General features: G+C 45.2%; 12 protein-coding genes across 12 annotated transcripts; 7 read left to right on the top strand and 5 right to left on the bottom strand.

Moving 5' to 3' along the window:
• Nucleotides 1–230: 230 nt before the first annotated feature.
• On the top strand, nt 231–1,175 carry J7337_012858 (uncharacterized protein; the record flags this gene model as incomplete). Its single annotated transcript, XM_044830358.1, has 1 exon — nt 231–1,175. The coding sequence occupies one exon, from the start codon at nt 231–233 to the stop codon at nt 1,173–1,175; it is 945 nt and encodes a 314-aa protein (XP_044675274.1).
• Nucleotides 1,176–2,181: 1,006 nt separating this feature from the next.
• On the bottom strand, nt 2,182–5,092 carry J7337_012857 (uncharacterized protein; the record flags this gene model as incomplete). The annotated part of the gene is made up of 3 exons (XM_044830357.1): nt 2,182–4,460; nt 4,523–4,767; nt 4,857–5,092. The coding sequence occupies 3 exons, from the start codon at nt 5,090–5,092 to the stop codon at nt 2,182–2,184; spliced, it is 2,760 nt and encodes a 919-aa protein (XP_044675273.1).
• A 4,573-nt stretch (nt 5,093–9,665) lies between these two features.
• Nucleotides 9,666–10,338, top strand: LYS1_3 (Saccharopine dehydrogenase; the record flags this gene model as incomplete). Its single annotated transcript, XM_044830356.1, has 3 exons — nt 9,666–10,014; nt 10,072–10,158; nt 10,205–10,338. The coding sequence occupies 3 exons, from the start codon at nt 9,666–9,668 to the stop codon at nt 10,336–10,338; spliced, it is 570 nt and encodes a 189-aa protein (XP_044675272.1).
• A 339-nt stretch (nt 10,339–10,677) lies between these two features.
• On the top strand, nt 10,678–11,639 carry LYS1_2 (Saccharopine dehydrogenase; the record flags this gene model as incomplete). The annotated part of the gene is made up of 5 exons (XM_044830355.1): nt 10,678–10,767; nt 10,819–10,848; nt 10,902–10,935; nt 11,081–11,142; nt 11,199–11,639. The coding sequence occupies 5 exons, from the start codon at nt 10,678–10,680 to the stop codon at nt 11,637–11,639; spliced, it is 657 nt and encodes a 218-aa protein (XP_044675271.1).
• A 473-nt stretch (nt 11,640–12,112) lies between these two features.
• On the top strand, nt 12,113–14,200 carry J7337_012854 (uncharacterized protein; the record flags this gene model as incomplete). Its single annotated transcript, XM_044830354.1, has 4 exons — nt 12,113–12,235; nt 12,288–12,455; nt 12,503–13,140; nt 13,198–14,200. 4 exons carry the CDS (start codon nt 12,113–12,115, stop codon nt 14,198–14,200), a joined length of 1,932 nt encoding a protein of 643 aa, XP_044675270.1.
• A 467-nt stretch (nt 14,201–14,667) lies between these two features.
• Nucleotides 14,668–15,914, bottom strand: J7337_012853 (uncharacterized protein; the record flags this gene model as incomplete). Its single annotated transcript, XM_044830353.1, has 5 exons — nt 14,668–14,885; nt 15,015–15,171; nt 15,226–15,418; nt 15,476–15,743; nt 15,806–15,914. 5 exons carry the CDS (start codon nt 15,912–15,914, stop codon nt 14,668–14,670), a joined length of 945 nt encoding a protein of 314 aa, XP_044675269.1.
• Nucleotides 15,915–16,128: 214 nt separating this feature from the next.
• J7337_012852 (uncharacterized protein) lies at nt 16,129–16,575 on the bottom strand (the record flags this gene model as incomplete). Its single annotated transcript, XM_044830352.1, has 2 exons — nt 16,129–16,319; nt 16,374–16,575. 2 exons carry the CDS (start codon nt 16,573–16,575, stop codon nt 16,129–16,131), a joined length of 393 nt encoding a protein of 130 aa, XP_044675268.1.
• Nucleotides 16,576–17,019: 444 nt separating this feature from the next.
• Nucleotides 17,020–17,466, top strand: J7337_012851 (uncharacterized protein; the record flags this gene model as incomplete). Its single annotated transcript, XM_044830351.1, has 2 exons — nt 17,020–17,131; nt 17,258–17,466. 2 exons carry the CDS (start codon nt 17,020–17,022, stop codon nt 17,464–17,466), a joined length of 321 nt encoding a protein of 106 aa, XP_044675267.1.
• A 2,377-nt stretch (nt 17,467–19,843) lies between these two features.
• J7337_012850 (uncharacterized protein) lies at nt 19,844–20,923 on the top strand (the record flags this gene model as incomplete). Its single annotated transcript, XM_044830350.1, has 1 exon — nt 19,844–20,923. One exon carries the CDS (start codon nt 19,844–19,846, stop codon nt 20,921–20,923), a length of 1,080 nt encoding a protein of 359 aa, XP_044675266.1.
• Nucleotides 20,924–21,804: 881 nt separating this feature from the next.
• Nucleotides 21,805–22,639, top strand: J7337_012849 (uncharacterized protein; the record flags this gene model as incomplete). Its single annotated transcript, XM_044830349.1, has 2 exons — nt 21,805–22,174; nt 22,218–22,639. 2 exons carry the CDS (start codon nt 21,805–21,807, stop codon nt 22,637–22,639), a joined length of 792 nt encoding a protein of 263 aa, XP_044675265.1.
• A 2,479-nt stretch (nt 22,640–25,118) lies between these two features.
• On the bottom strand, nt 25,119–25,895 carry J7337_012848 (uncharacterized protein; the record flags this gene model as incomplete). The annotated part of the gene is made up of 1 exon (XM_044830348.1): nt 25,119–25,895. One exon carries the CDS (start codon nt 25,893–25,895, stop codon nt 25,119–25,121), a length of 777 nt encoding a protein of 258 aa, XP_044675264.1.
• Nucleotides 25,896–26,493: 598 nt separating this feature from the next.
• J7337_012847 (uncharacterized protein) lies at nt 26,494–27,450 on the bottom strand (the record flags this gene model as incomplete). The annotated part of the gene is made up of 2 exons (XM_044830347.1): nt 26,494–27,255; nt 27,277–27,450. 2 exons carry the CDS (start codon nt 27,448–27,450, stop codon nt 26,494–26,496), a joined length of 936 nt encoding a protein of 311 aa, XP_044675263.1.
• Nucleotides 27,451–27,665: the final 215 nt, after the last annotated feature.

The raw sequence follows: 27,665 nt of genomic DNA, 5'->3' as shown, positions 1-27,665 counted from the left end.
ACGTCTGTGGCGACTTGTACGCTCTGGCAAGTCCCGGCGGGTCGACTAACCTCGAAAGCGGACAACGTAGAATACCGATATTTATAATGAAAAGGCCGATTCCGAGAGACGGTAAAGTCAAAGTAGTTGAGAGTTGAGTATATAATAAGCAAAAGTAGATGTGTTTGGCAATTTGACTCCTCCCATCGCCAACTTCTTGCAGATATTTGAACAACCAGATATATATCATCATGTCTTCAGTCAAAGCCATCATCTTCGGCGCAACAGGTGCCGTCGGTCGCGCAGCAGCCCTAGAAGCCCAATCCCGCGGTGCGCAAGTCACACTCGCCATGCGCAACACCAAAAAGCCCATCCCAGGCTTCACACTAGACCTTGAGAAGAAACTAGGCTTCACCCGCGTCCAAGCCGATCTCTCAGACCCCAAGTCAATCGAGCGCGCTGTCTCTGAATCAGGAACAACAGTAGCATTTTCATACATACTCTTTGAAGCAGAAGATGGTCTTTTAGAAACGTACAAAGCTATGAAGAGGGCTGGTATCACGCATGTTGTGCTGCTCTCTTCGTTTTGTGTTACGGAGAACGGAGGTGCTAAAGCATCTTCTGAAGCGGAAGAGATACTAGCTGTTGTTCATGGCAAGGCTGAACTTGCGCTGGCGGAAATTGGTATTGCTTATACTGTTATACGTCCAGCGTATTTCGCGAGTAATATTCAGATGCTGGAGGATTGGCAAGAGGTCAAGTCGGGACAACTTGAGTTGGCTCATCCCGACGCGCCGTTCGATTATCTCGCCCCCGAAGACGTCGGCGCTCTCGCAGGTGCAAGAGTCGCTGCAACACCACCTGCAAATGAGTTGGTCATATCGCAATGCGGACCAGAGTTGCTCTCCCAGCGCACCGCATGGAAGGTTGTCAGTGAAGGTTTAGAGATGAATATCAGCATCAAGGAGATCAACAGTGATGAGCATAGAGCCAAACTCAGGTCGAGAGGTTTTCCCGAGCCTATGGTCAAATCTGCTGTTGAGAGATTATCAGATCTCGCGCGTGATCCAGCGAGTTTGTATGAGCCGGAGACATATAAAGAAGCATCGTTGAATTTTAGGAAGTATACGGGTAGACAGCCTACTACGTTCAAGGCATGGATTGATAAGCATAGAGAGGAACTTTTAGCGAACTAGATTCAGATACAATAGTTACTGTAAATACATTCCAAACCTTAGACATTGAGATAGTTTTAACCCTTGTTCGTCAACACCATAAACTTAGCGTGCAACCAAGCTAATCTCACAACCTTATCTGATATCACCATCACAAACTCAACCAATCAAGCCTCAGTCGAAAAGATCTAACGCCAAGCCCCTTCCTATCAGCAATCTGCTACAACCTCAAGTGGTCAATGCAGTGAAACCCGCTCAAGCCTCAAGGTGCCAATAATCCGTATCACAAAATTGTACTCCAACATAGTGCGACGAAACATTAATCCTTCAGGGTGCAGACCGCCTCACCGCCTGGTTTCACAGCGTTACATAGAGGACATGTCACATCCCTACCCCAGTAAAGACTAACTTGCGAAAATACGGGCCCGTACTCTGTAAACTTTCCCCCGTGAGCGTCACGCGAGCATCACCACCAAAGCACAACATCACGAACCTTGAAAGTACTCTGTTAAAAGGTAGTCAAGTATGCATTTGTTTAAAAAGAAACCTCTAGACGCTATACACAAATGATCCAAGAAAACAAATGCCCCCAAAAAGTGAAGCCATGCCATAGCGACCGTGAACAGAGTCCCCCATTCCCCTTCCGCCGAAAACTCCGAGTTAGATAAAACTCTCAAGCCTGGGTTATTCAAGCCATGAAAAAATAGAAAAAATGATGACATGGATTGTCTTTATCCGACCCGTTTTCCCCTTTCTATCACGCATCGTATCGTCGCCCTTTTTACAAAGAGAAAAGGTTGTATCGAAAAAAAGAAAAAGGGATTATTATTTTTCGCTGTTCCAAGATTCGAGAGTGAGACACACCCCACGTCTTCAATCCATCCGGGGATGAAGAAACTGAGGGGGTTTGTTCTGTCGTGATGCTTGTTGATGCAAATGTGTGTTGAAAGATGACACACAGTTTAAGCAAAGGTTTGGTTCCCAAAAACGCCGGTTTGATGCAGATATAAAAAAAAAATGGACATGTCTATGCGGACAGAGAGTGGTAGCGCCAGAGACGTTGGCGCTCCAGGGCCCACCATTGGGCTATGGGTATGGCTTCGTTGGCCCACTGTGCAGCTTCGTCGCCAAAGGCAGAACGGACTTCTGTTTCGAGCTCTTCAGGTGACCACGCAGCTACGGGTTTGAGCTCCATGGGGTCGTTGACTGCGTCGGTGACTCGGTATTCGATGACCTTGTTGAGGGGGATGACCAGACGCCAGGGGACGTCGGCGGAGGTGACGCCGAGCATGCCAGCGCCCGAGTTGACGACGGAGAAGGTCCAGGCTCGTCGGTCGCCGTCGGTCTTCTTGTAGGGTCTGATGAGGGATTGACCTTCATAGTCTTGGACGAGGTCGGAGGCGATGTGGGTGTCCTTCTCGTTGAGGGAACCGCTGTTGATGAGGAGGTCGAGGATGGTCGGGAGGATAGAGATGGTGGTGGTGTTGGCGTCGTATTGGACTCGGGGGAGGTGGGGGTGTCGGAAGGTCAGGCCGACTCGGTAGTTGGAGATGAACTGGTTCTCGTAGGTGCCCTCCTTGCCAGCGCCGTCGTCCTTGAAAGAGTGACCGTGATCACCGGCGAAGACAACGAGGGTCTCGTTGGCGATGCCTTGGTCGTCGAGGAGGTTCATCAAGCTGGCCATCCAGCCATCGTGCCAGCGGAGAGTGTTCAAGTACCTGTTGAAGTTGTCGTGCACCTTGTTCATGCCGGTGTGAGAAACGTAGTCGTAGTAAGGAGTGCCTTCGGGAAGACCCCAAGCGTGGTGGGTAGTGCTGGTGAAGTGAGTCAACCACATGCGCTGGTTGTTGGCGGTCGTGTTGGTGATGAAGTCTTGAAGATGAGGTATAAGGATGGGCTCGGGGTAGGCGAAATAGTTGATCTTCTTGCCCAAGACATCCGACTCGTTGAAGCGCCAGTGGTGCTCGAGCTGCTTCTTGGTGATGATGTGCTGGAAGCCAAGCTTGGCGTCGAACTTCTCTTGACGATCGTACTCCTCGATCTCAGCCTCGAAGAGAGCAGTCTTCCACTGCAAATCGCGGAAATCGGCATCGTCAGAGGATGTGTTGGTCTTGACCTTGTTGAGCATGCTGAGAATCTGGGGAAGACAAGGTTGGTAGCTGTCGGTGTCGGCCTCGGCGAATTTCTCAACAGGCATGGGATAAGCTCCGCAGTGATTGGCGCAGTAGCTTTTGGTTGACATTGTGGCGGCGGTGTAGGCGGTCGCGACATTGATGCCACCGAAACCCTCCTCCGCTTGATCGTGCCATGTGTAGTTGGGCTTCGCGTACGGCTTGCCGTTCTTGTCGGTGAACCCTTGCTTCAGGCCAGTGATCTTCTCAATGTGAGGCATCATCCATGACAATCGCTCGTTGGCCGCTTCCTTCTCCTTGTCGCTCTTGTTGAGATCCATGATCAGGCTGTGAATATGGGAGCCTTGCTGCAGAGGCCAGAAGTCTGCACGCAGACTCTCCATAAGGATAAAGACGACATGCTTGATCTTGACGTCGCCATTGCCAAGCGCTTCCTTGAGTGTGGGTAGAATATCGGTATCGAGGTTGGTGATCTTCAATGGGTCCTGGACGGGGTTGTAGTAGGGATCCTTCTCTTGCAGCGAGACCTGGGGACACTTGTGCTCGGAAATGATGGTACTGCCCTTGCTGAGTGAACCGTGGTAACCGTTCTTGAAGCGCTTGGGATCGAATCGGAAAAAGCCACGGGGCAGGTCTCCCTTCTCGGGCAGCCAATCGACAGTGTGATTTCGGTACGCCTCACCAAGAGGGCTCATATCCTTGTTGGCCAAAGGCGCCCAGCCTCTAAAGTACTCGCCATCAGGTTGTTTCCATGTCGAATTGTTGATCAAGTCGGGGAACGGGAAAGCGTTCTGAATTAAGCTTCGCTGCGCCTGGCAGAAATCGGGCTCGGGAGCAAAAACATCGAGCATCGAAACAGGGAGCGTGATTGACAACAAATCGTACGGCTTGGCAGGTCGGAAAATCAGCGTGAGCATGAGGAAAAGAGCGAGGGCAATTTTCCACAGCCAGGAGAAGAATGGGATTCGCGCAAAGAATCGAGCAATCTTGCCTCGAACGGTGGCAAGCTTCTCTCCGCCCGCACGCGGAGGGTTCTCGGCGCTGGATCGTAAATCCTCATCCATCGAGTATGTATCGGTCGATTCGAGATCGGTATCGGCATTCTTGAGAGCTGAGTATCTACCGCGCTGGATACCAGGAATTCGCACGCGAAAGCTTCGGAAGTAGGAATAGACTAGCGGGTGAAGCAAAAAGTTAGCGGGCGGACCAAAAAAAGCAGACATCGCAGACACGAACCTGAGAGGATGCTTTCGCCAATTGCGCCGACAAAAGCGCCAAATGCGCGGTAGAAGAATCCATGGATGGGAATGGCAATAATGAGCAGAACAATTCCGCAAGCTATCACGGCTTCGCTGCCGCTGAAAAGCACCTTGAGACCCTCCTTGCTTGTAGCGTAAGCTGTCGCATCGCGCCAATCGAGCTCTCCACCGGTCTTAACGAAGAATCCAAGCTGCGATGCCGAGCCGCCGATCGAGACAAGTCTGCCAAGTCGGATAAGTGTCAGTATGCAAGTTCATCTCATCTCAAAATTGGGGGCCATCGCAATCGATCGCCGAGAAAAATGACATACGTAGCAATGGTACCAAACAAACACCCGATCCAAGCCCACGGTGTCTTGGACTGGCTCAAAAACAGCCTCGCTATGCATATCGCTAACAGGTCGAAGAGGAAGAAGGTCGGTAGGTACAGGAAGAAGGCCGCTGCGGGTACCGTGAAGAAATGTGTCCACAGATGTAGCAGCTTGCTGGCGATCACCGAGACGAAGAAGACACCGAAAACATAGGATACCGAGAAGAGGAAACACATGTTGCCTGGGCTCGTTGCGCGGTCTGTTCGTTGAAAAGAGACTCAGACGCAGTGGCCGCTTCGCTGATTGTTGAAAGGAGGGAGGGCGGGCGGCGCGCACGAAAGCGAAAACAACGACGATGTTGATTAGAGGATTTGTAAATGGGGGCGGAAAGGAGGGAAGGGAAAAAAGGGAAGGGAGGGAAGGGATCGGGAAAAGATGAAGAAAAATGATGGAAATAAAACAGAGCCAAGAAGTCTCGTCTTGTCTCCCCCCAAGCTAGGTAAAGAAGAGTCTAACTTAGTACCATGCAGTTAATGAACTGACAGGGCCGAGGTGTAGGTAGAGCGTGTGTCGTGTGTTGTGTGTCGCAATGGACGGGAACAAGCTGAGTCTGGAACTTGGGCGATTTCTGCATGCACCTTCCTTTCCAATGAGCGGGAGAATGTGGGGTAGACACCATCAAAAAAAAACATGCCTGCACACACAAATCCAAGAGCTCAAGGCCAAATAAGAAAGGGGTCGCGTGTTCAGGGGTCGGGTCTGTGGCAGTGGCACCTCCAAGAGTAGCTCATTAGCTCCTCGGCCGCCAGATTATTAGGGGCTCGTTTTAGCAGGGTACAGCCCCGCCAATGGTTTTTTTCTAGGGAAACTCAGGGTCGCAACGTGGCTAATACTGTCGGTACTGTACAAAAAGGCTTGGTTCGTCAACAAAGCTAAGGTAGGTAGGTATCCTCGTGGTGGGCAACGCACTGCAGTTGGCGGCACAAATTGACCGGCTGATATCACACAATATGGCGCATCTCTTTTGGTCAGCATGCAGTCACCGCTGATGGGCTTGATACTCAGAAGAGCATTGTTGTGTTTCCAATGCTACGCCACTCGACAACGCCCAAGCATCCATGGCGTGCATGCCATGGGCCGCCGGGGCCATAACAATGCTCTTCCGGGGTGGGGTAGACAGGCTGTTTGTGGTAATTACTGCGTGGCACGAAGTCCTTTGGGGAGTAGAGTTACTGGGCTGAAGGTATTTTACACCACGAACCAAGCGCCGATGTAATAATCTGCATGCACCGCCACCACTCTGCAGCAGTGGTTTACAGCCATTGCCTTGATTTGGGGTCTTCTTTTGAGCGGGGGTGATTTATTTGACCACTCCGCCTCTTGGGCTGTTTCCATCTTCGATTGGGATCGTCTTTTTGATGGATTGCATTGGATTATCAATCCTGTCTACCGCGGCTACAGGATTAAAAACTTGGAATGCTTGGCACAGTAAGCATAAACTAGATCCTTCAGCCCTTCATAATCCGTCATCATATTACATGTTATTACTGGTACCCGTCTAGCTACGGGATCGACCGTTGCGACTGCATACGCATACCTCCCTCCGTTCACAAGCTGCAAGCTACAGTTTCATCATGTGCTCACCGATGGATGAATCCTTTGACGTCTCTGCATCTTACAGCCCTGGCAATATAACTGGTCGTGTCGTATATCCCTTCCCCCCCAGGGCTGAGAGTGTTCGCAGCGGGTCCCCCGTCCGTGTCGGCGTAGCACGCACACTTCTAGCGTGCTTCTGTCATAAAAAAAGAATCAGAGCCTTTCCAACGGCGGCAGTTCATCTGCAAAGGCTGCATTGACAAGCGGGGCCCTCTTCTCCTTTTTCGGTCAACACCTCCAGACGGCGAGATGCTCTAGACGCTCGGCATTGCTAACCGTGAAGGTCATAACATAACACGCTCTGCTCCAAATGTCAATTTCCGTCAATACGAGCATCTCCGTCCCATAGACTTTCGATAGCTTCCTCCTTTGTGTTCCGTGATCCGAGAAAGAGGCGGTACACGGCACACGAGATAGACGATCAGCTCTCCACTCTGGAACAAGCCATGAAACACCTTGTCCCTTGTCGTATCTGACGATCACTAATTTCTCGTTACATAACCGACCGAGAGTCGACGAGAAAACAAAAAAACAGACCAAGTCAATGTGTACCTGGTAGATTTAGCTCGTAAAGTCGAGCTATTGTTTTCTCTTGGTAATGGAGCACGCGACACATGATCCAAATCAATACGTCGTGGTCGGATGTGCCGAGCCTTTTAGCCACTCAAAATGGTGACAACTTGCTTGGTACGAGCGTGATCAACATTGGCACATGGACAAGCTTTTCTGGTCGTGCACGGGGAGTTCGCTTAAATTCTCACCGCGCTAGCACAGATTTTGCTGTTTTTGTCTGCTGTAGGGTAATCTCAACTCCAAATCACCTCAACGATCAACAAAGACTTGAAGATGGTCCATTGATGTCATTTAATCTGTTGTGGACTTTTGAGGAACTTTGGATACATCTATTTCTATATGTTTATCCGTCAAGGCATGCGTTGATGCAATGAGCTGGATAGAACATATAAACCCAAAACGCTGAAATGGCTGAGGATGAAGTCATGAACTAAGTTGAGAGCTGTTTGATATCCTACACAATTATTGACCTGATGGTTAGAGTAATCAGTGATGTCGTCCATAGAAACCTTAACCTACACTCTTGAATAGACTCATGATTTTCTCTTATCATCACTTTTGATATGTGTTTATCTTAAAAGTGGCTTGCACCTTGTTGTCATGTGGCATGTGACGTGTAAAATTCTCCACCTCTTATTAACAACGACGAGCATTGTCTCTGTTCTCAGATACTACTTTTTCTACTTGACTTTACCCTCCATCTAATCTACTAAGAAAATTTCTACTTGTCCACGCGTCTTTGGACCAGATTGACACCATGACAGTCCGATTTCTATGTGAGCACGAGGAGTGCGACGAAACCTGTGAATCCAAATCTGGACTTGGGGATCATTCAAACTATTCATGAGGGCGCTCGATACCCTTATGAATACGAAGGGTGCGATAAGGCCTTCACTACCTGAACGAACACAGTCGGCCCCACGACCTCTTATTGCTTACCTCGGATACCTGAAAACATATCTGGGGAGAATTACACACGATTACGGCGGTCTACACCTGCTCGAAGCATTAGACTTGCTCCTCTGCAATTGCCAAGCGCCGATTCAACGAGCGGGGAGCCAGGCTGAATCCCCATGCAATAACAGGCGTTGCTACCTCCGGTGCAGAATGTCTAAACGAGATGGTTCTGTCACATGTACCTCTGCGAGATTGTCTTCGATGCTGTTATCGACTTCGACACGGCTCGTTCCACTTTACATGGCTTGAGAAACGATACACCGTCGAAACGAAAGACAGTCAAGACCTTCGGACTCAAGCCGTTGTGTACACTGTTCGACTCTTTGGGCGCTGTGGACATATGTTGATCCCCCGATAAAGCTGAACACTATGTCAAATGACAAATTATGCGATGCCGAGACTGACAATAATCGTTGGCTCTCTGATTGGAATAAATATCTTGAGAATGTCCACCAAATAACTCTGGATTGCCATACCAATCAGTGGATAGGGACCTTCCGGATCTTGAGGCAGCGTGCCGGTTACCATGAGAAAGCAATGGATTCATCCCCATCACTACCAGGCTATCCGGGATCGTGTCCAAAGGATTCGAGATGACAAGGGGCCGTCACCAGACCTTGCTATACTAGATAACGAGTTCTCACCCTCCTCTCAACGGCCTTTTGAGATTCCAATCGTCAATCGTGTTCACAGCCGAACATTGATTAACACTCTAGCAAAGCGTCCTGAAAGATCCCTTGTCACAAGCAGTCTATACAACTCAGCTTCTAGTCGGCTTTCGGCCAGTATCAAGAGCGAAGGGCGAATCAAATCGACTCGGTGTCTGATCCTTCGAATTGACGAATAGACATGCATGGAGCTGCGTCTGAATGTAGAAAGTTGGCGTCTCAAAGAAAACAGCTCTTCTCGTCTATCATCAATCAAAGACTGATCCGTCAATTTTGAGAAACGGCCTTGAGACTGGAAGTTATAGCGATATCCTGCGAAGCAATGATAATGGCATCCAGATACTTAAACTTCCAGCAACTGTCAGCGCCATCCGGTTTAGGATTTTGCCTCTGAAGATTACGATAGATTTTTTATGTCTTTCATCCTCGTCATAATCTTTACGGGAGCGATAGTCTCAGGGCTTGAATCGCAGTCAGGAAATGGCAGCCATTTGGCAGGGACAGATTCTGGATTTCTTGGACCGGAAAAAGACCGTGAATCAGGTAGCCTCGCGACCAAAATACTCGATCTGGCGACTCCGGGGAAAATCCGATGTGGGGAGAAGCGACAGCGATGGGAGTCACCCAGACCAAACTGAAAGTCATGATCAGCAACATTTGCGTAGGTTTGTAGCGATGTCGGACGCGTCCATGGCGGGGCAGACCGTGATTGGTGTAAAATACCATTTACGCCCAATCGCGGTAAGTGGATTACGGAACCTGTGGTCCGTCTGCGTCACTTTTCCGGCCGTCGGATGCCAAAAACCCAATGACTCTAGAAAACTTTTGAATATTACCCCAGGCCCACTTCAGGACCTTTAAAACGCCGTCGAACCCCGCGATCCGAATTGTAATCAATCTAACTAAGATCTTATCAATTCTAGATGTCAATCGCTGCTGCAGCCCATTTACCAATATGTCTATTACCAGCAATAACGCGACCAATCCCTATTCGAGCGTCAACGACCTCCTCAGCAATGTCCGCAACTTCAAGATCATCGAGTCAACCCTGAGAGAGGGTGAACAATTCGCCAATTCGTACTTCTCAACCGAGACCAAGATCAAGATCGCCAAGATGCTCGATGAGTTCGGTGTCGACTATATAGAGCTCACGAACCCAGCTGCTAGCCCACAATCTCGGGACGACTGCGCAGCTATCTGCAAGCTCGGCCTCAAGGCAAAAATTCTAACACACACAAGATGTACCATGGAAGATGCTAAGCTTGCGTGTGACTGTGGAGTTGACGGCGTTGATGTTGTTATTGGTACGAGTCGTGAGTACACCCGTACCACTTCCTCGAGGATCTACTAACATGAATCAGAATTCCTTCGAGAGCATTCACTGGGCGGCAAGAACATGGCCGCTATCACCAAACAGGCCATTGAGGTCATTGAGTATATCAAGAGGTGTGCGCACTACCGCCTGCTTCAAGATAGTAGCTAACATTTACTCAGCCGAGGATGCGAAGTTCGTTTCTCAAGTGAAGATTCTTTCCGGTAAGCTCCGCCTGCGTCTCACTACGCCCACTCCTCTCGTCGACCAGTCGATATCCCTTTCCCGAAAAGGCCCTGGCTTTGGGGAGTCATGATGAGTAGCATCTAGAGGATAGCGCAGGGTCACTCGTGCAGACTGAGCTCTGTCTCGCGTAAGATCGCGGCTCTAGAGCCTCAGTTTGCTTTGCCCAACAAGGCGAGAGAAAGACTCCATGTCATGCGCTTCTCCTGAGGATATGCTTCTCTCGTCCGTCTTGACGGCTCTTCGAGGGGCTCGGCCGACTAAAATCAGTAGCATCGCTAACATGTTTCAAGATCTGATCTAGTTGATTTGCTCTCAATCTACCGCGCAGTCAACAATGTCGGCGTCAACAGAGTAGGCGTGGCAGATACAGTTGGCTGTGCTTCACCAAGACAGGTCTACGTAGGTGACCATGCTCATCTTCAGTCTGCATGATCCTGACCATTCACAGGACCTCGTCCGAACTCTTCGAGGTTGTGTTTCCACAGATATCGAGGTTCACGTATGTGCTGCTGTGAATCCGTTTGCATACCACTTTGCTAATATGTGACAGTTTCACGATGATACAGGCTCTGCTGTTGCGGTTCGTTGAATTTTCTGAAATCTAACCGGAAACGAGAAACTGACCATTCCAAGAACGCTTTTTCTGCCCTTGAAGCTGGCGCTACACGTAAGTTCACCCTCACTGACTTGGTCCCTTTACGAACAGCCAGACCATGCGTTGGACGTGCAACCTTGAGATGGGATTTCGGGTCCAACGACATCGTCAAAGGCGTCTTCACGGGCGAGCATCAGGCTAACTTACTACGATACAGACGTTGACACATCCATACTCGGCATTGGAGAACGAAACGGCATCACTGCACTTGGAGCTCTCGTGCGTCAACCTTATCCTCCTTATGAACCTGGACATGACCTGACTCGAAATTACAGATGGCTAGAATGATGCCCACCTCCAGAGACTACATTCTCTCCAAGTACAAGCTACACGAACTCAAGAAGATCGAAGATTTCGTCGCAGAATGCGTTGAGATCAACGTGCCATTCAACAACCCAATCACCGGCTTCTGCGCATTCACCCACAAGGCCGGCATCCACGCCAAGGCAATCCTCAACGACCCCTCCACGTACGAGATCCTCAAGCCCGAAGATTTCGGTCTATCAAGATACGTGCACTTCACGTCACGACTCACCGGCTGGAACGCCATCAAGAGTCGTGTTGACCAACTTGGTCTCAAGATGACAGACGACCAGGTCAAGGAGTGTACGGCTAAGCTCAAGAGCATGGCTGATCTCAAGGTGATGACACTTGATGAGAGCGATTCCTTGATCAGAAGCTTTCACTTGGAACTACAAAATGAAAATGGAGCATAGATAAAAGAAGAATAAGGGTGCTAGCGAAGTGCCTTGGTCTGCAACAAAACATAGGAGACATGCGCTCTGGCCCCGTTAATTGTGAAAAGTTTGTCTTCCTGTATCAAGCCTTCAACCTGGCTTATCTGTACTTGAAGCTTGTGATATCCTAGTACGGCTGCCTGGACTGCCTAAATTACCGCCCACCTCCACACGTGATTTCGCGACTCGTTTTCGTGCACCAGCCAAACCAACAGCTCCCTGTCACGTAAAAGAATGCAGGAATGTGGATATTAGCCCCCAGACGCATACTAACATCGCGTATAAATAAGTACAGCGCGCCGCCTCCAAATAAATCACCACTGAACTTCTAAATAACTGAACTCCACCCCATCACCATGTATCTTCGCGAGAAGCCTGACCCTCCGACAGTCGGATGCTACCCGGGCCTCGGCATGAATCTTCGCTATCATGACTGTCATCACAAAGGCGAAATGTATCCAATTGGAATTCACTACAACTCCCCCGGGGCTGAATCCGATATGTTGCTCGTGCGGGAGGCTGTCATGATGGTTGTGATGAATCAATTGACAGATAAGCCTAACTGGCACATAAAGGTATGAATGCTTGCATGTAATATCGGTTGGTATGAAGCTTATTGGATTCAAGGTTTTCGACGAGACCATCGCCGAAAAATGGATTCAAGAAGCCCTTGCACTTCCAGTTGATCCTTTGTACGATGAGATCGTACAGAACAAAAACCCAGGAACCAGACATTCGCACAAGTATGGCCCCAATAGACTCAAGTACATCCTAGATCGGGGCTGTCTTGAATATGTAAGAATACCAATGTTGACAACTTTCTCCATGCTAACAACTTGCAGTGTATCAAAGAGCTCCGTGTCAAGGCTAAATTCTTTGAGAAAACTGGTCTCATACCAGCTTTGGATGCAAACGCAACCGTCATCAAATCGGACACGTTTATCGATGAGAGCCTCCATGAGCGTCTTCGGAGCGCTTTTGCGAAGCTGAAGGAAGAACAGAAAGACGACCCAGACTGGCATCCTCGCAGCTACGATATGGTACAAAACCTTGTGCACCCGTCCCTATACCCCCTTGTCTATGGTCGTTCTCGAGTATATCGCGACGAGGTTGTCGGTGTCGGAGATGCCGTTGAAAAATGGAGTGGCAAAGGAGAAGTCATACCGAAGAAACCTGCCGAAGTCCCAGAAGAATACAATAGACGCTACGAATTTGGTGGCAGGAAAACCCATGAATTGTTTTGGTCCGATTCCTACCAGTGGCTTCCGTCCAACGTCAAGCTCCTGGATGACGGGAGTGTCAAATTGACGAGCTATATCAACAATCTACATCCCAAGCATACTGATATATACGAGACGGTTGAGAAACTCATCGAAAGAGCTCTCCCCGCCTGGGATCATAGTGTGTCGTTTGTGAGAGACTGGAACGTCGTCTCCGCTGGACGGACCAAGGCTCGCTTCCCGCGACCTGAGAACCCCGAGTAAGTAGCTACATTGCACTGGGATAGCACTGGCCAGAAGCTCACCATAATTTGCAGTGACGATAACGAAGCGAACTGGACCCCCCGAATCGATGACTGGACGCCTGATGATGCAGGGGAAGTTGAGTATGAAGACGTCATCAGAAATGCAGATGGCGACCTCCTTTATGATACCCGCAAGAAGAATGCTTGGGAAGAGATCAGAGAACCCGTTCAACCTGATGCCCCCGAGTTCAAAGCATGGGACTATGGTGTCAAACCCGGAATGTCACTTCGCGAACGGTTCAAGGATATCCAAGTCATTGTCAAGATGGCCTCCATCGAGCTCACCCCAGACATGCCTGTATTTCCTCCTGGAGGGTGGCATGTTGAAGGCCAAATGAACGAACATATTGTCGGCACAGCTCTTTACTACCTCGACTCTGAGAATGTGAAGCCAAGCTATCTGCAATTCCGTATGCAGACCGATTATTATCAAGAGGACTGGAACGTAGGACAAGAGGCCTACGGCTGGATGGAGCAGGTCTATGGAACGAGGTTGAACGGAGGTGATTGTCTGCAGCGATATGGAAAGATTGAGACGAAGCAGGGTAGGCTGTTGGCGTTCCCCAATGTTTTCCACCACAGAGTTTCACATGTGGAGTTGAATGATATGAGTAAACCTGGCCATCGACGGTTTATAGCGCTTTGGCTCGTTGACCCGAGGACAAGGATCATCAATACGGGAAACGTACCGCCTCAGCAGAAGAGCTGGTGGCTGGAGGCTACATTTGGGGACTTGAGTGATGATGACGCCACTAAAATTCCAAACGCCGTTGCGAAGCTGGCAGCTCAAGGGGAGCCTGAGCATCCTGGGTTGAAGACTGCGGCAGAGAGTGGTAAGCCTCTTCCGGCGGAACTGGTGAGTATGGTGGAGGCTGAAGCAGATGATTCAGCAACGCCAATGTCGTTGGAAGAGGCGAAGGAGCATCGCCTGAAGTTGATGGACGAGAGGACTCGCTATCAACGAGATGCTGAGGAGAAGTGGTCTGCTATCCAGTATAGTTTTTGCGAGCATTAGCCGTCATGTTGAAGTTAATTTTATGCATCTTTCAACGTATAGGCGTTTGGGTTTTGGTGTAGGTTTGAAGGACGTTGTGCAACTTAGATACTCTAAATCAACCGCAAATGACGGTGGATGTATGGTATAAACATGTGACTCTCTGTGGTAATTTACAACATGACATAGTGAAGCCTGAAAGCGGCTTCTGAGGCGTCAGCTACTTGAGCAGATTGCCATGCAAGGGTTTGCAAAACAGAGATTATTATGACTGTCGTCAGTCACATAATTGTGGTCAAGACAGGAGCTTTAACTGTGAATCAAGCAAGATCGGAGAGTGGATGTTCAATAGCTTGGAAGAAAACAGGGAAGAGAAGGCTTGAGATAGAATTAAATATCGGAATACTAGCTAATAGGATGTCTGATGCCGTTCTTCAATCGAACCGATCCCTAAACAGACAAGATTTGAATCAGCATTGTCCCACAGCTCAAAAGTCTAGCTTCTCGGCAACATCCTCTCGAACCTCAATAGTTGGATCCTCATTTCCATCATCAAAAAGAGTACCAATCTCCTCCAATGAAAGACCCTTAGTCTCAGGAAACATAAAGTAGACAACAGGGGCACCAAGGAGGGGCACGATGACAAAGACCAGATAGTACTTCCATCCAACCTGAGCGAAGGCAATGGGCGCAGGCTGTGTATAGACTAGGAGAAGATGTCAGTCAGTTTTTCAACATCAACAACGAATCTCACTTACTCAAAGTCATGATAAACAGGCCAATGACGGAGTAGCTCACGCCCTTGCGCGGATAGCGGTGGGAAAGATCTCAGTACAGTAAATGTAGCTGATGGCATCGATGCATGTGGCGTAGAAAGTAACAAAGACGAACAGGAAGAATACACCAGCTGCGTTGATGGCGTGGTTGTTCTTGTTCTCGGCGGCAACAGCGACGATGGCTGCCTCGCCGGCTACCATCAGTGCACATCCGACCTGGACATGACCAGTAAGTTCGTGCCGAAAGGAGGGTAAGGATGTATCACGTACCAGTCCTACAGTAAGCATAAAAATTCTACCAAACTTGTCGACAAACATAGCGCCCACCCAGTTGAGGAAGGCTGCCCATGCTGTGTACACTCCGTACAGGAAGAGGGGGAGGTAACCTGTAAGACCAAGACCGTTGTACAGAAGAACCTGGTAGTTATTGATAACAAGAACTCCAGTAGATTGGGCGATACACCTAGAGATGGGATCAGCTCACGTTCGAACATGTAACCGGTTGTTAACGTTTACGCACTGAACAAATATACCGATGAGGATTCGCTTGCGATAGGAAGGCTTCTTCATGATGCCAACAAAGGACTTGGGCTCATTAGACTCAGCCATCAACTGGGTCTTGATAGCACGACATTCAGATTGGGCCGCTTCATTGCTCGAGTCCCCAGGCTGATGGTGAAGCTTGGTGAGAATATCAAGGGCCTCGGTCCCACGGTCTTGCGTTACGAGCCACCTAGGAGACTCTGGGATGAGCGCCGATCCTAGGCCAAGAATACCGGGAGCAAAAGCTGTGAATAGGCAATGGCGTCAGTGATGTGATAGTCGAATGCAAGAGCTGCTTGTTACTGACCAGGAAGAGCGAGGCAGAGCCGCCACTGCATTTGAGGATTGGTTGCGAAGTAGCAGCCGAGTCCAGTCCAGGCGGCAAAGTTCTGCAGGTAGAGAATAGTATTAGCCATGATGAAGCGAGTGGGGAGCTGGGGATGCAGAGGGAACTGACATAGCCGAGAACGAGACAGAAACCATGAGCTCCGACCATGCGGCCACGAATGCGAGGCGGAGCCACTTCTGACTGGCACAGAGGGATGATCACATTCATCATGCCGGACCTGATAGAATTGATCAACGTAAGCTCTGAGATCTATACGCGAGTAGCGTAGTGACACTGGGAACCTACCCAAGACCATTGAGGAACCTGCCTACAAGCAACATAGCTATATGTACAGCAGCAGCCTGGAATATGACCGAGACGACGCAAATAGCACAGATCCCCTGGATAGTCCTCTTTCGTCCAAATTTGTCGGCAAGCTTCGTCATAAGGAGGCAACCGATGATGCCTCCAGCCGACAAAAGGCCGTTCATAGCTGGAACAAGTCGTGTCAGCATAAGCCTTCAGGTCTTGTTTGAGTCTTTCGTACCGCCGATCATCGAGTTAGCATAGTCTGCACCGGGGCCAGTGAGATCAAGATGAAAATAGGAGAAGAAAGGGGCAAGGCTGAAGACCGTGCCCAGGATGGAGGCGTTGAAGCCATAGGTGAAAGAGCCAAGGGCCACGAAGAATACAAGTGCGAAATTGTATCTCGTCGCTGGAATCGACTTGTTGTTCATGGTTGCAGCCATTTTGTCTCTCCTGCTCCTGGCGACGTTTGCTATTTGTTCCTGTCTTAGGGTTGCGATGTCGAGACGCTGCAGACCGCTTCTCCGCGTCTGGGGTAATAGATCGTGGGGAAGTGATCCAGGGATATCTCAGCTTTGGCCTTAGGCAAGGTGTCGTCCAAGGAGAAACAAGACGCGAAATCAGAGGCAAACGAACGGACGGTCTCTTCGGCATCTCAAGAAGCCGCTCACCATACACGATACCGAAATGGGTAGTTTGAGTGAGGCGGCGTCTCGGCATTTTAGACCCATCATTAGTGCGGTTTAGTTCAGCCATTTTCGGCCTTCTCCAGGGAGAACCTTCTGTCAAATAGTGGATGATGTCTTCAAACTCCTCGTAGATGGTGTCTGGCCGATGAACCTGCGAAATTTGTGCTCGACGCGACAGCTAAGATTACCAGCGCAATCATGAGCAACTTCTCTTTTCCTGATTTTGACGACCTTCCAGTGGTCAAAGGCCAACCAAAAGGATGCCTCTGGGGCTTTTTCGACGTTGATGGACAGAAAGACCAGTTGGGAGGTAAGTAAAACAGTAAAGCAGGTTGCCCTGTTGAAGTTCAAGGCATCCCTCGCTGTTTAGTTTACAACACAAAGGAGCTACTGGAGGGGGAAGAAAAGAAAATTGAGACTGACGTTCCATCTACAGCCCTGCGGCTCCTCACTAAGGAAGTTGTACAGAAGGCGAAAGACGAGATACAAACCGGGACGCACGTGCAGCTCGACTGGCCACTTCATAACATCGAGTTTCCAGGCTTCGGACGAATTCCACTGCAGCATACCGTCAAGGACCTCGCCGAGGAAGGATTTGTCGCCTTTGACGATGTTATATCTTTCAACACGCAGACAAGCTCTTAGTGGGATAGTTTAAAGCATGTAGGTTTATCTCATCTCACGAAGGCATGCGCCCTCCTCCAGTTCAAGGCTGACAAGCTGTTTAACTTGAGAGTTCGGGAGCCAGAAGACAGGAGTCTACTACAACAGCTGGACGCATGGGCAGCTAAAGAGCTCAAATGATCTTGGTATTCACAGTACGTGTTGCTTGCCCGAGATTAATCTCCTGAATTACTACTTATCTTGTCTCAACATCAGAGATGTGCGATAGAGGCGGCATCGTGGGTAGAGGAATTCTTGTAGACTGGGTACGTATCTATGGTCTATCTATCATGGCCCAACTAACCACTGGATGGATCAGCTGAGCTGGTGGGAGCATGAGAATCCAGGCATCAAGCCGCCGTCCGCCATCAGCTGTCACAAAATCCCAGTCTCAGAGCTTGAAGCTACACTTGCCTACCAGGGGACGGAAACAAGACAGGGAGATATCCTCATCGTGCGAAGCGGTTTCGTCAGATGGCACAAGTACGTATTCAAAGTCCTGTCTTAGACTGACAAGTCTGATACATCCCTCCTCCTCCAACAGCAACTCCAAGGCCGATATTCGAGCTTTGGGCACCAAGACGCAGCATTACATGATTGGACGAGAGAATAGTGAAGAGACGGTTAGATGGCTGTATTCGAAGCATTTTGCGGCAGTGGCTGGCGACACCATGGGCTTCGAGGCATGGCCGTATCCAGACAACTGCTGCTTACACGAATGGTTGCTTGTCCAGTGGGGAACGCCGATCGGCGAGCTTTGGGATCTGAGGCTCTGGCTGAAGAGTGCAAGGCACATAACAGGTGGTCGTTCTTCTTAGCAAGTGCCCCATCAAGGGTGGTTGGCGGTTGTGCCTCGCCCCCTAATGCCATAGCTATCTTCTAGGTGTCTGCTAATGGATTAGTTCATAGCTAGACTTAGTAAAAGGCCACAATAATGCACTATTGATTATCAAATGATCATCTGAAGCGAGGCCGAGAGTAAAGATGTATAAGAAGTAAGGAATTTGAAGTCAAGTGACTGGTATCACCCTAACAAGACTGCGACTGCAAATTACACCGCTAAGCCACAGATTAGACAATTGGTTCATCAGCTTTCGTTTTGCCATTATAATTTTCCCTAGGAGAGAATTACGCACATCCCATGACCACTATTGTTAGCTCGAGTATCATTCTCACTCACCATGATGCCGCGGGGACTGGGCCAAGATGCCGTCTTCACCGTCATTCAAGTGGACCGTATCGTTCGTTCTACCCAGAAGCCGCGGCGATGCTACCTCAGACTATACCACTTCTGTTTAATTCACAGCAGGGTGACTTGGTCCAGGTATTGCGGCTGCTGTTGAAATATCATCTCTCATCCTGTCATAGAAGCTTGATATAAGAACAACAGCAACTAGGTTCTCTCTACTAGAATAAGCTTATAGCTATAAGCCTTAACTATAAATAATACTTCTAGCTTATAGTTTAAATATTAATACTATAATAATTAATTAATAGCTATAATATAAAGCTAATATAATAAGAATTTAAATAATAATTCTTTAACTAGCTTTTAAAATATATAAAAAGTTACTTTTAATTTTTTAATTAAGAAAAGTTAACTTAATATTATATATATTTTAGATCTTTAAAATAGTAGCTTTTATATTAATAAGATTAATCTTTTATTAAAAATATCTTAATTAAACTTATATTAATAACTATACTTATAAGGCTATTATTATACTTTTTATTATAATAATATATAAAGTAACTTTATAATATAATTATAATTATAAAAAACTTAATTATAAGGCTATTATAAGGTATATCTTTATATAAGATTTTAATTAATTAAATAATAAATTCCTTATTTAGCTTACTTTATTTAATTATAAAATTATTACTTATATAATAATTTAATTTCTTATAAGTATTATTAATATTATTTAATAAAAAAAGGTATTACTATTTTCTTTATATAACTTAAAAGATAAAAAAAGAATTAAAGTAATTAAAAAGCTATTTTAAGAAAATTATACTTAGATTATATCTATATTTAATATATAAATAGTAATTTACTAAAAAGGACTTTTTATAAATATAATATATAGTAATTAGAATTATTAAAAAATACTAATATATAAAAAAAGCTTAACTTAACTAAAGAAAGTTTTATAATAATATATATATTAATACTACTAAGAAGAAGGTTTAGGGTAATTAGAAGGTAATAGTAGTATTAAGTTTATAAGTTAGTTATAAGGTTAGAAAATACACTTCGGTTTTAATATAATAGAACAACAGCAACACAACACAACTATTTCCGCTCTTGAAGCGCTCTGAGTTTTTGAACTGCCATCAGACCACAGCCTTGAACATGGGGTCCCAAATAAACCGCCGCCCTGTCCGTGTTGCATCCACATCAGGCGCCATCACAGACATGGTCGAGAACCTGGCAGAGCTCGCCAAGAATGCTGACGTCGACTTTATTGTCGGAGACTGGCAGTCAGAGTACAACATAACAGCACGCGGGATGATCAAAGCCCAGCGTTCCGAAAGCCCAAATCTTGATGCTGCTCCAGCATTCGAACAGCAGTTCGTCGACTCTTTCCGAAGCGCCCTGCCAGACTTGGCTGCACGAAAGATCAAGATGGCCGTCAATGCCGGGGCGTGCGACACGGAACTTTTATATCAACGTATACAGACGATTGTCGAGGACTCTGTCACAGGCCTGCGTGTTGCTTGGATCGAAGGAGACGAAGTTCTCGACGCCGTGCAGCAGTACGTTTCTGAGGGAACAAAACTTCGAAACATCACCACCGGCCAGTCTTTTCAGGAATGGGGACATAGCCCGGTGTATGCGCAGTGCTACCTAGGCTCACGAGGCATCTCTCAGGCTTTCACGAATGGGGCTGACATTGTCCTATACGGTCGCGTGGCCGACGCAGCTCCAACCATGGGCGCTGCTGCATACTGGCATGGGTGGTCTAGCACACAGTATCAGGAACTCGCACACGCCTTGACCGCTGTTCATCTGATTGAGTGCTCTTACTACGTCACTGGCGGCAACTACATCGGCTTCAAGACGATCCCTCAGGGCAAGAGTCCCCTGTTAAATCTGCCCATCGCCCGCATCCAATCTGATGGTACCTTTTTCATTGAGTGCCACCACTCTAAGGATAGAGGCGGTCAAGTTTCTGTCAACACCTGCCGATATCAGCTGCTTTATGAGCTGCAGGGCAAGCAATACTACAACTCGGATGTGGTCGCCATCGTGGATCAGGTGAAGATGGAACAGGCCGGCCCTGATAGTGTCTTTGTACATAACATTGGCTTCGAAAAGCCTCTACCCACGACAAAGGTCGGCCTAACTGTCCCCGGAGGCTACCAGGCTGAGGTCCATTATTTTATCGTTGGCCTGGACGCTGAACAGAAAGCTATGCTGTTAGAGAAATAGCTTAGGTTCTACCTTGATGTCGAGTCTATGTCTAAGCTTGCTTTCACGGTCAGCGGGACCTGCCCATCCAACCCAGCATCGCAAGACGCCGCCACTGTCGACGTGAGAGTCTTTGCCCAAGCACCTCATGCCGATGCTCTGTCTCCGTCCAACTTCCGCAACAAGTGCTGGAATATAGTTATGTCGACATACCCCGGAGCAACCTTCGCGGTTGATGACCGCCAGGCATTTCCAAAGCCATACAATGAGTACTTTGTCACTATAATGCCACAAGCCCTCGTCAAGCATAGAGTCTATATTCCTTGGAGCGAACGTGTGATTGACATCGAGCCACCGACTAATACAGTTCCTTATGTGCATCGGAAAGAGGTACAACCAGTGTCTGAGCCACAACCGCTGCTCTCTTTTGGGCCGAGCATCATGGCGCCGCTGGGATACATCGTTCACGCCCGATCCGGGGACAAAGGCTCGGATTGTAATATAGGCTTTTTTGTCCGCCACGAGGATGAATATGCCTGGCTGAAGTCTTTGCTCACTGTGGACCGAATCATCGATATTTTACAGAATGATTATAATGGAGGACGCATCGAACGATTCGAGTTGCCAAATATCCATGGTAAGTTAAACTTTTCATCCTCATTTGTATAAGTTGAGACCATTAACAGATACGCTTTTAGCTGTCCACTTTCTGCTGAAAGACCACCTAGATCGAGGAGTGGCGGCAAGCTCGACTTATGATGTGCTGGGAAAGAATATGGCTGAGTATCTGAGAGCAAAGCATGTACCTATCCATTCGAGGGTGGTTTTACCTACCATCCACAGAAAATTCATCCAAGCTACCATGCTTGGTCCTCTGCCATGGTTCCTCAGCACTGAAAGAAATGGACCTTGACAATTTCGCCGAACGCTTCACCAGCCGGCTCAAGATGGCCTGTGTCGTTTACGACAACCGAGGACTCGGGGACAGCGATACCGGACCAGGTCAGCCCAGGCAGGAGATTGTTCCTGATCTCCAGGTCGCTGATATATCTGATGCCATCACCTTTGCCCAGTCTCGAAGTGAAGTCGATCCAGAGAGAATTGGTATCTGGGGAAGCTCTTACAGTGGCGGGCATGTCCTCCGCGTTGACGCTCTTGATAGACGCGTCAAGGTAGTTCTATCTCAGGTCCCGTGCCTGAATGGATGGGACAACTTCAGCCGGCTTGTGCGTCCAGATTTTGCTGAGTTCATGGAAGGCAATTTCCAGAAAGGTTGGTCAAGTTCTCTAGTGGTTAACCCTGTTTATTTTGCCAGACCGACTCGAGAGAGCCGCCGGAAACACCCCAGCCACCGTCAAAGTGGTAGACGAGAACCCTCTTGCATTCTCTGCGCTCCCCACGCCTGATAGCTATGACTTCTTCCAGAAGCTCTGGGCTCCCAAGTCAGCATGGAAGAATGAGGTCACGCTCAAGTCGCTGGAGCTCTTCCGGGCGCACGATCCATCGGCGTGGATCTATCGCATCTCACCGACACCGCTCTTGATGACGGTTGGGGAAACTGATGTTTTGACGCCGACGGACCTAGCTCTCGAAGCCTACTCTCGAGCACGGGAGCCAAAACAGCCCTCTATGTTGCCCGGAGGACATTTTGACGCTTACACTGGAAACAATTTTGAGCGAAATGCGGCTCGGCAGATCAAGTTCCTTAAGGACTTTTTGGGAGTCGAAGATAATTAGCTTTGTGGATTTCGTCTACAAGATAAAGAGTTGATATTGACCCTTTGTGTTGGGGTAATGATTACTCGGACAATGCCATATAACGGTACCTACCTGTCCACTAATCATCTGAATTTACTATAGCTATCCTAATTGATACACAGAATATCTTGAGATTTGAAAAGTCCTGGCGGTGAGACTATAGTTTGCTGTTCTAAAGTGAAAACTTAACTAAGTATGTATTCTTCCATATGACTCCATGGATAAGAGTCCATGCATGCACGGAATCCAATGCTCAAATGTCGTCCCGCCCAAGTAGACCAAGGTAACAGGAACAATGCGACACAATGCAGTCCTCTCTGCAGGCATAATCGCATATTTCTTTTCGAAGTCGATCTGCAAAATGCAGAGAAGACTTTCGATAATCCCCATCAGGCATTGGCTTTATGTATTGCCACTGATCCAAACAATCCTCTCCCTGCTCAAAGTTGACTTTGAGGAACTTTCTGTCGTTGGCATAAAATGGCGTATCGAGGTAGGGGTTGCAAAACTCCTGTTCATTACTGGCCTATTATGTTAAAACCGAAGTATATTTTCTAACCTTATAACTAGCTTATAAACTTAATACTACTACTACTTTCTAATTACCTTAAACTTTCTTTTAGCCTTAATAATACTAATATATATATTATTATAAAACTTTTTTTAATTAAATTAAGCTTTTTTTATATATTAGTATTTTTTAATAAATTTAATTATTATATATTATATTTAAAAGTCATTTTTAATAAATTACTATTTATATATTAAATATAAATATAATTTAAATATAATTTTCTTAAAGTAGTTTTTTAATTATTTTAATTTTTTTTTTATTTTTTAAGTTATTTAAAAAAAATAATATTACTTTCTTTTATTAAATAATTAAAATAACTTTTATAAAGAATTTACTATAAGCTATTATATAAATAATAATTTTATAATTAAAAAAAGTAAATTAAATAAAAAATTTATTATTTAATTAATTAAAGTTTTATATAAAGATATACTTTATAATAGCTTTATAATTAAATTTATTATAGCTATAATTATATTTTAAAGCCTTTTTATATTAAAATATTAAAATATATTTATAATAATATATAAAGTATAGCTAATAAGGTCTTATATAATAAAAATAATATAATATAATACTTATTTTTTTAATATATTATATATAAAGTATTATATATAATATTAAAAAATATAATAACTTTAAAAGTAAATCTTAAGATTATATAGCACTATAGCCTTTAACCTTATAATTTAACTAAATAAATAGCCTTAATCTATAAATATAAAAAGATATTTTCTTTAGCTTTAATAAGCTAAATACCTTTTTTATTATTACTTAGTTAAGGTAATTAATACTAAAGCTTTAACTTAAATAAACTATTTTAAAATAAGCTAAGAACTAAATAAGCTATTATAAATATATTACTATATAATTACTATTAATAGCTATAACTATTTTATTATAGTAGTTAATAATTATATAAATAGTAATTTAACTAATATTAATAATTTTAATATTAATAATATCTTTAATTTATATACCTTTTTTTAATATTTAAATATTATAAGTAAAAACTTATTATATATTAATAAATTAATATTAATATAATAAGTTAATTTTATAATCTTTAATTATATTATAAGGCTTCTAGATATATAAAATATATCTATTATCTTAACTATTATAATTAAGTTAAAGGCCTTAAAAAGCCTAATTAATTACTTAAAGTAAGATTAAAACCTATTAATAAAATAATAAGCTTTTATTATAGTTATTAAATTAAGTAGTAATAATAGCTAATATTAAGTATAATTTATAAAAGTAAAATATATAGTTAAAGTAATTAAATTAATAATATAAATATTATATTATAGGAATTAAGGGCTATTATAAAGTAAAGGAAAAGAAAAAAAAAAGAAAAAAAAAATAAAAAAGTAAATTATAAAATAAAGGTTTTAATATTAAAGGAAAAACTATAAATATTAGTAAGCTAAAGCTAGTTTAATAAGTTAATAATAAATTAAATTAAATTATAAAATAATATAAAGTAATATAAAAAATATAAATTTAAAGTAAATATAGTTAATTAATACTTAAAAGCCTTTTTATATATTAATATAATTTAAAATATAATTATAATTTTATTAATATAATTATTAATATTTAATATTTAATATAATTAATATTAATAAAAAATTAATTTTATTAATATAAAAGCTACTATTTTAAAGATTTAAAATATATATAATATTAAATTAACTTTTTTTAATTAAAAAATTAAAAGTAACTTTTTATATATTTTTAAAGTTAATTAAAAAATTATTATTTAAGTTCTTATTATATTAGCTTTATATTATAACTATTAGTTAATTATTATAATATTAATATTTAAATTATAGGCTAAAAGTGTTATTTATAGTTAAGGCTTATAGCTATAAGCTTATTCTAGTAAAGAGAACCTAGTTTATTGCTGGCTTTAAAAGAGGGAGCACCCTTGCGCCGTTTCAGGTTATGATCGATCAGCCAAATGCTAAGATACGTCATTGCTTCAGCAAGCTCGAACAGCTTGGAGAACGCAAAATCGACTGGCTTCATCCACAGGTTTATGTTTCGATCCTCTTCGAAAAGCTCGATGCCCCACCGCTCGTCATACTCGACGCCTATGTGGCGAATGTCGGGGTGACAACTTCCTTTTTGATGCAATAGATCTTGAAGAGAGTCCCATTTAAAGTCAAAAATATCTTCAAATTGCAAGATAATCAAGTCTGTCTTGGGATAAATGGTGATGTATGATGGGGCACCACCTGAGAGGTAATATCCAGCTCTTGATTCATCGTAGCACTTGCGAGACGTTTTGTTTCTATCGAAACGTTTCATCATAGATCTGGACTCTTGACAGGCAGTCAATAGCGAGCCATCTAACATATATGTGGATATATTGTGGTCGCTTGTGTCGTCGACACTTTCTGGGTATTTGTTCCATAACGGAAGTGCAAGGCGAGGCGGGCAAGGCGGATGAGCGGCTAGGCCCCATAGCATCTGAGACGGGTCGGTGACTGAAAGTCCCATGATATCGTTGGCATTACCCGGGTTGTCGAGTTCAGCATCATACACCCGAAATACTTGAACACCCGGCTTGTCTGGGCGTGCCGCCGACTTCCAGATCTGTTCCCGAAGCTCTGGAGAGAGTTGTGAGAAGAGGGGAAACGTGCGTTCCTCCATGATCTTCAATAGTGGTTGTCAATTACGTTCGACAGATGAGCGGCTGGGCAGAAAGGTTGAGCAAATGTGGACGAGTCAAGAGCATTTTATTGGGGGATGGTGGAAATATATACGCCATCTGCATTTGAATAAAATAGAAAGTTTGCACTGAGTGACTTAGAGTCTGAGTTTGAAGAGGTGGCTTATGGTTTGTGCAAACTTACGCAGCAGCAGCCATCTGAATACATGTTAATTCGTGTTTTTTAATTTACATTTGTGAATTGGGGCCAGAGCCTCTTTTTACCTTTTAACTTTGTCACAGCTTGCCATTTACTTAGTTTGTGAGGAAACAAGCTGTGTGTCGTTCAATCTGTGTGGGTGGTTATATGTTTGTATGGACTGAGGATAATTACTAGTCACAGCAAATGTTTATGCTCGGATGTCTAAGTTGTGGGCTAGAAGTGTTATTTGCAGTTGAGGCTTGTGGCTGAGAGCTTATTCCGGCAGAGAGAACCTAGTTTATGCTCGGATGGTTTGGAACCAGTGACGATGTAATCTGATTTGGCAAATTAGACATGTTGATGTGTCGATTCTAGCTGTGCAACCACGTAACCGAAAGTCAAAGGCCATCCCACCCAAGAAACCCAAAACGTGGTGCGTGGCCCTCATTCTCATCCAATCTGTCTTTGTACAACTCATACAATCGATCTGCGAAGTATAATGAGAACTTGCCATAATCTCCATCTGCAACGGGGTTGATGTATTCCCAATGAGCCAGGCACTCCTCGTCCTTGCTCTCAAGTCCAATGCTGGAGAACTTCCTATCGGCCGCATAGAAAGAAATATTGTCAGTTTCGTGAGCCAATCTAACGCGCTTTTCCACATAAGGGGGGGCGTCCATCTTGCGTCTTAGGTTATGGTCGATCAACCAAACGGTTACTCCACTGATCCTACCACCAACGAAGTCAAAAACGTTCCAGTATGCAAGGGCATCATCGCCTCCTTCGTCTTCTTCGTTTAGCTCAATCCCCAATTCCGGTCTGTACTCGATGCCGATGTTTTTTAAGCTATACAAGAGGCTCAGCCTTTCACCATCCAAGCATTCGAGGTCGAACTTATCGGGCTGTATGATAACTAGGTCTTCGTTGTAACGGATTGTGATATATAATGGAGCACCACCAGAGGTATAATGCCCCGTCCACGTCCAGGACCTGTAGCGCCGTGGGTCAAACAAAAAGGTTTTCTGCATCATGAGTCTTGATTCATGGCAAGCTGTCCACAAGCCGGCGTCGATTAAGTATGTCGATATGTTGTAATAGCTGTCATTATCGATGCCGTCGATATACTTGTTCAACAATGGAATAGCTGCACAATCACCCGGCTGTGAAAGCAATGGGTGTACGTTGTGGAGTCGGGTGAAATGAATCGAGTCTCGTGGGCGGTCTAGGATATCGGAACCAGGATCGCGCAGGCGTAGAATATGAGCCGCTGGTAGATCTGGCCGGATCGCATCTTTCCAAATTAGCAGCCTAAGCTCCGTTGGAAGAGCTGAGAATAAGTGGAATACTGATGCCATGTTGAAAAGAGGGTGATGACAAGTGTAAAAGCTCTGGAATTAGGCAGGCTTTAAAATTCCTATAGGTACTTATTAAAGGTTTAATACCTAGTTACCTAGATATTTAGTTAAGTAAATAATCTTACCTATAGGTACTTATAGGTACTTTTTAAAATTTAATAAATACCTATAATATATATAAGTATAAAAAAATACTTATAAATACCTATAAATAA

The sequence above is a fragment of the Fusarium musae genome, chromosome 10 (genome assembly GCF_019915245.1).
Source record: "Fusarium musae strain F31 chromosome 10, whole genome shotgun sequence".
NCBI classification, from domain to species: Eukaryota; Fungi; Ascomycota; class Sordariomycetes; order Hypocreales; family Nectriaceae; genus Fusarium; species Fusarium musae.
Note: the sequence above shows the minus strand (reverse complement) of the source record. Positions and strands in the feature narration are given on the sequence as shown.